The 5925-nt window shown below is 31.4% G+C and overlaps 1 protein-coding gene across 1 annotated transcript in view; it reads right to left on the bottom strand.

Annotated features, from left to right (window-relative positions):
- Window positions 1-514: 514 nt before the first annotated feature.
- LOC106476010 (phosphorylated CTD-interacting factor 1-like) overlaps window positions 515-5925 on the bottom strand; it is a gene marked incomplete at its 5' end in the record, with an annotated part of 21814 nt that continues 16403 nt past the window's right edge. Inside the window, 2 exons of the mRNA XM_013936684.2 lie at window positions 515-3952; window positions 5163-5237. Of these exons, the coding sequence (XP_013792138.1) occupies window positions 3655-3952; window positions 5163-5237 (373 nt within the window). The remainder of the gene's footprint in view (window positions 3953-5162; window positions 5238-5925) is intronic.

The following is a 5925-nucleotide window of genomic DNA, read 5'->3' on the forward strand; positions in this document are numbered from 1 at the left end:
AAAAAAAAATACTACTTTGTTGTGTAACGAAACAAACATCTGTAGTCTCAGCATCTAATAATTTTCTTAATGCATTGTATGGCTAAGAAAACCTAAACATATTGGTGCTTCTTTTGGCACATCATTGTTCAGATGAACACTACAAAGATATCGGGTGTTTTGGGCACACGGACCACAGTGACATCTCTCCTTAAAACTTGGCAGCAGAAAATCAGTTTAGCTAACCTGTGATGCTCGGATCTTACCATATTATAAAAATCCATCTTTCTGTCAACACCATTCAAAAGACAGAAAGGATTATATCGAAAATTATTATTACATGTTTTCTTGTTTCACAATCGGGTATTTTGACGGTAGTGACTTGTTAGAAGTTTAAACAACATAAATAATTTCTTGTATGCTTTAACGTAAACTTTCTGTAATTTTTAAGCTGAAAAGCTTGGTTAAATGGCTGATGTTACCAAACATTTAAAGATTTTAACCATAAAGATAGACATTCACACACTAAAATTGATTAAGGCAGAGAACAGCTACGCAGAGTTAAATTCCTTTATGTAGATAAATGCAACTTTATTGAATTGTGACAAATTAGACAACCTTTGTTTTACACCCAAACGTAAAAAGACTTGTTTTAAATTATTATAAAGTATAAACCAGTAAGGTAAAACAGTTTTAAATTAAACAATCTTTGTTTTACACCCAAATGTAAAAAGACTTGTTTTAATTATTATAAAGTATAAACCAGTTTTAAATTAAACAATCTTTGTTTTACACCCAAACATAAAAAGACTTGTTTTAATTACTATAAAATAATTTTAATAAGTTTCATTATCTACATCAAACTAATAAAAGCAATTAATTTTATATGTATAAGGTTTTCGCTATATTCTTAAGATTTATTGCATTACATACTTCACAGGTTCTCAACTTGGGGTGTATCATAACTTCTTGAGAACATAAAAATTTTAAATGTACAGCCTAGTGTTGTGTTCACTAGACCTAACAATTCAAGAAAAATTGGTTAATATTAACAACCATCAAGATGCACAATACACATCTATTTTTCCATTATTTGTAATTCAATAAAACTTGGTTGTTGTTTTTTTTTCCCAAAATTCTTTCAAATAACCTTTACTCATGTTTTTGATGAGAGAGGTTGTATTTACTAAAATTCTTCTTGTCATCTGTCTCTGTCTTTTTCTTCAAAGACATAAAATACATATCCTTCAATTTGTAGAAATGTACCTAAAAAGTTATTTTCTTCGTTTAACATACAAACAGCTTGTTCACCTTGTAGTGTTGTTTCTGTACGTAAAATTCCTAAAAATGTATGTTTTATTTAGCTGTTGTGCATATCTATAAAATCTTTTTTCAAAATGTCAACTAAAATCTGTAACAAGAATTTTACTTAGGTTAAATATGATATAACAGCAATACTAATACTTCCTCACATAACTTGAAACACCTTACAGTCAGTTCTGATATAAAGACTAAAAAAATCCTTCTACAGTTAGGTTTCTTAAGCCTGTAATCACACCCTACAGTTTTTTTAAGATTCCATCCACTTATCATTGAAACTTTTGGGATGATACTAAACCCTATCATGCCTCTAATACTACAACTTGTTTCTAACTTGCAAATAAGATCATGTGCATGAAACATCAATCAAAATACCTAACTCATCCAACTCCTTTTTGTAAAGAAGTATGAGATTTCTCAGTGCAAAGTTAACAAATACTCATTTCTTTATACCAAGTATCACTTCAGATAAAAGTAAATTAATCAAGCTTTAAGGAATGAAAGAACCACAGTACGTGTGGCTGAAGCTTGCTGGATAAAAACAACAGAATATAAAAATTGTTCTGGCTCGTGGTTTAGCAGTACATTTCTGATACAGTTAGTTACGAAAGACTGACTGACGAACTAAAGATTAGTAAACTGGCTTTTTTTGGGTGATGCAAGTACCAAATTAGGTCTGAACTAAAGCTTAAAATTGCAAATGTTTTGACACACCCTGTCTCTTTAAAGTAGTTGAGGTCAAAATTTAACAACTTAATTTTGTAAAATAAAACATACTGATTTGATTTCATACCTTAAAAAAAATGTGTTCTCACATGAACATAATAATTGATAATATGCTGTTTAAAACATCTTAAAGACCACTATGTACGGTACTGTGGTTCATAAAAAACAATGAATATACACTACCTTCAAACAATAAAACGTATACTGTACAAATATACTAATATATATTTTTACAATTTATTTCATGATTAGCTAAAAATCTTTCTTGACGAATGATTGATATTCACCAAAACCTCAAACTCACAGTAACCCCACACAACCTTTAACATGTTAAAGTCACTCAGACATTCAAAAAGAAATTGCACATTTATACAGATCACAACAAAATGAATAGTTGTTTGATTCACAAATCAAAAATCCCCCCCCCCTAAAATATTAAACCAGCTTGATGTGTTGGTGACGATTTTAAGTCCCCCTAGTAGAGGTAGAGAGTGCCTGATCAAAGCATGAAAACAACACAGGTTACTTACACAATTCACTCACCCACCAACTGCTCTAAAAATTTTATCTAGCTAGCAGGATCTACACAGTCTCTTGATTGAAATAAGTTAACATGTGTATCAATCTTCTAACCTCAACCGGCCACAAGAAATAACACTCTACTCTCACTAAACACCACGATATGGCAAGCTCACCAGAAGAAAAATAACATTCTGATAATCATGACAAATGTAATTTCTTATTCTATACCATTAATGAAGTCCACTTGTCAAAAGTAACTCTTCAACATTAGCAAAAAAACTGTTGATCCCAAGGTAAAAATCATTATGTTTAAAATACACAACTAATTATTTATGTATAAGTTCGATACTGTTGAACATAACATCAGAATACATAATTAATTATTTATGTACAAGTTCGATAGTATTGAACATAACATCAGAATACATAATTAATTATTTATGTACAAGTTCGATAGTATTGAACATAACATCAGAATACATAATTAATTATTTATGCATAAGTTCGATAGTATTGAACATAACATTAAGAATGCACAACTAATTATTTATGCATAAGTTCGATAGTATTGAACATAACATCAGAATACATAACTAATTATTTATGTATAAGTTCAATAGTATTGAACATAACATTAAGAATACATAGCTAATTATGTACAAGTCCAATACAATTGAACATAACATCAGAATACATAACTAATTATTTATGTATAAGTCCAATACTGTTTACCTTAATGTTAGAGATCAAAATTTTTACACTGACATATTACACATTTTTTGGCTTTGAAACTGATTCTACATATGCAAAAATTTAATTTTTTTACATATCCATGATTTTTAAAAACAAATTAACAGGTTAATTGTTGGGATTTTCTTTTTTACAATATTCAGAAATATTATAAGTTAATTTCACATTCAAAAATGTGACAAGTATTTCTAAGCTGAGAACTTTATAAGTTCTTTAACATTCAACAAATTTGTAGTCACTTCTGTATCAAAAAACGTTTTCATGAAGCCTCATCGATGGGTATATTCACATTACAATATGTTAAAACTCTTTGGTGAACCCTTCAAATAAAAAAAACGTTATGGTTACATACATCAACTACTGAGGTCCCGCCAAAGCATGTTTCAGTTCTGTTTGCTGGAGTACTGGATTTGGTTGCCCAACAGCTTGATGCGGTTTGTCCACAGATGGCCCTGGCGGCTGGCTTATCGTGCCAGCTTGGTGCTGTTGTTTAGGGGGTGCTAACATCTGTTCTCTTTCCTTGTCTTTTCCAGGTTTGTACGCTTCCAGTAGAGAATCTACTTTGTCTTGTGTCGGACCCCAACGAACAAAACCTGCATCGTTTTGCAGGAAAACCACCACCGTGCCGTGTGAGGAAAGCCAACTACCCTCACCCCTGTCACATACAAATCACGAGTTACCTAAGCTTTCGAAAAATCTACAACAGATAGTAATATATGAAAGAACTAAAACAAAATACAGGATGACACGTTCTACAAAAATAAAACTAATGAGAATATTTTATTATTTATAATATAACTTTCATGTCGATATTCTGCATACATTCGTAATTAAATTTTCTGACATTTACTGGAAAGCTACATTTCTATTCATTCAGTAAGAACACCAAAATTTCAAGTGTCACATAAAGACTAATCAGTACATAGTACATGCTAACAAATTCCTTCTAGCACAGTGTTTCTCAACCGCTAGTCTATGGACCATTATTGCCAGTCCATTATATCCAACCTGCCAGTCTGTGGGACTTCACAAACAAACAAAATATTCATTTGGAAATTGCAATAGTTTTTCTTTGTACTTGAGTTTTAGTAGTCCACAACAGTTTAGTAGTCCAACCAAGTTGGTCCCTAATGTATTAAGTCCACAATTTTTGTTAAGCTTACAGAAATGCCACTTTTTTCTTGTGCAAGCCATGAAAATATTTAAAAAATCTTATGCTACTGATTAAGCCTACTTCAAGATCAATGCCACACTGATGATTAACCAACTGACTGCAGATTCGCCGTGGGAATTCTTGCAAGCCATACGCTGTATACAGTACACTAACATTCAGCTGCCAGAAGCGTCGCACGATATGGTCCGCTTCTGGCAGCTGAATGTGAGTGTACTGTATACAGTGTATGGCTTGCAAGAATTCCTCACACGATATGGTCCGCTTCTGGCAGCTGAATGTTAGTGTACTGTATACAGCATATGGCTTGCAAGAATTCCTCACACGATATGGTCCACTTCTGGCAGCTCAATGTGAGTGTACTGTATACAGCGTATGGCTTGCAAGAATTCCTCACTCATTTAAAGCAGCCACAGTCAAAGGATTAATAGACCATTTATATCTTAAAAGTTATTCCCTGGGACAGCTTAAATACTTCTTACGTCAAAAATTAATCATAGCCTTTTTTAAAAGAGCATCTTGAATTCTTCTATTACATAGATTTCAAAGATAAACCAGCCACATTTATTATGCAAAATTGAAAAAAATATATTTGGAAGAAATATCTTTAAACTAAAAACATTAAGTTTTAAAAACAATTCATGATGTAAATAGAAAATACACAATATAAGAAAAATAGAGATTAATCACTTACCGAATACTGAGGTGCTGGAAACCATGACGATATTCATGTTCAAAAGCAGGGATTAGAAGTTGCTTTCTTTTGAATCTAAAATGTAAAGGAAAAAAAAAAAGGTGAAAAAATACAGCACTGAGAAATTTTGTAAACATTTTCATAGTGTATATAATTAGATTAAAATTAATACACTCTTTCTATGGATTGACTGAAAACTCCTAAAAGTTGTACGAAGAATTAAGTCCAACTCAATATACACAGTTACAGAATGTGTAAAACTGAGACTAACTCATTCTGAACAGTTATAAAACGTGTAATACTGAGATTAACTCCTTCTAAACAGTTATAGAATGTGTAAAACTAAGGCTAACTCATTCTGAACAGTTATAAAACATGTGTAATACTGAGACTAATTCATTATCAACAGTTATGGAACATGTACAACTAAGGCTAACTCATTATAAATGGTTATGGAACATGTACAACTATGGCTAACTCATTATAAACAGTTATGGAACATGTACAACTAAGGCTAACTCATTATAAACGGTTATGGAACATGTACAACTAAGGCTAACTCATTATAAACAGTTATGGAACATGTACAACTGTGGCTAACTCATTATAAATGGTTTTGAAACAAGTACAACTAAGGCTAACTATTACAAATGGTTATGGAACATGTACAACTAAGGCTAACTCATTATAAATGGTTATGGAACATGTACAACTGTGGCTAACTCATTATAAACAATTATAGAACATGTACAACTGTGGCTAA

This window comes from Limulus polyphemus, unplaced genomic scaffold (genome assembly GCF_000517525.1).
Source record: "Limulus polyphemus unplaced genomic scaffold, Limulus_polyphemus-2.1.2 Scaffold9627, whole genome shotgun sequence".
Lineage (NCBI taxonomy): Eukaryota > Metazoa > Arthropoda > Merostomata > Xiphosura > Limulidae > Limulus > Limulus polyphemus.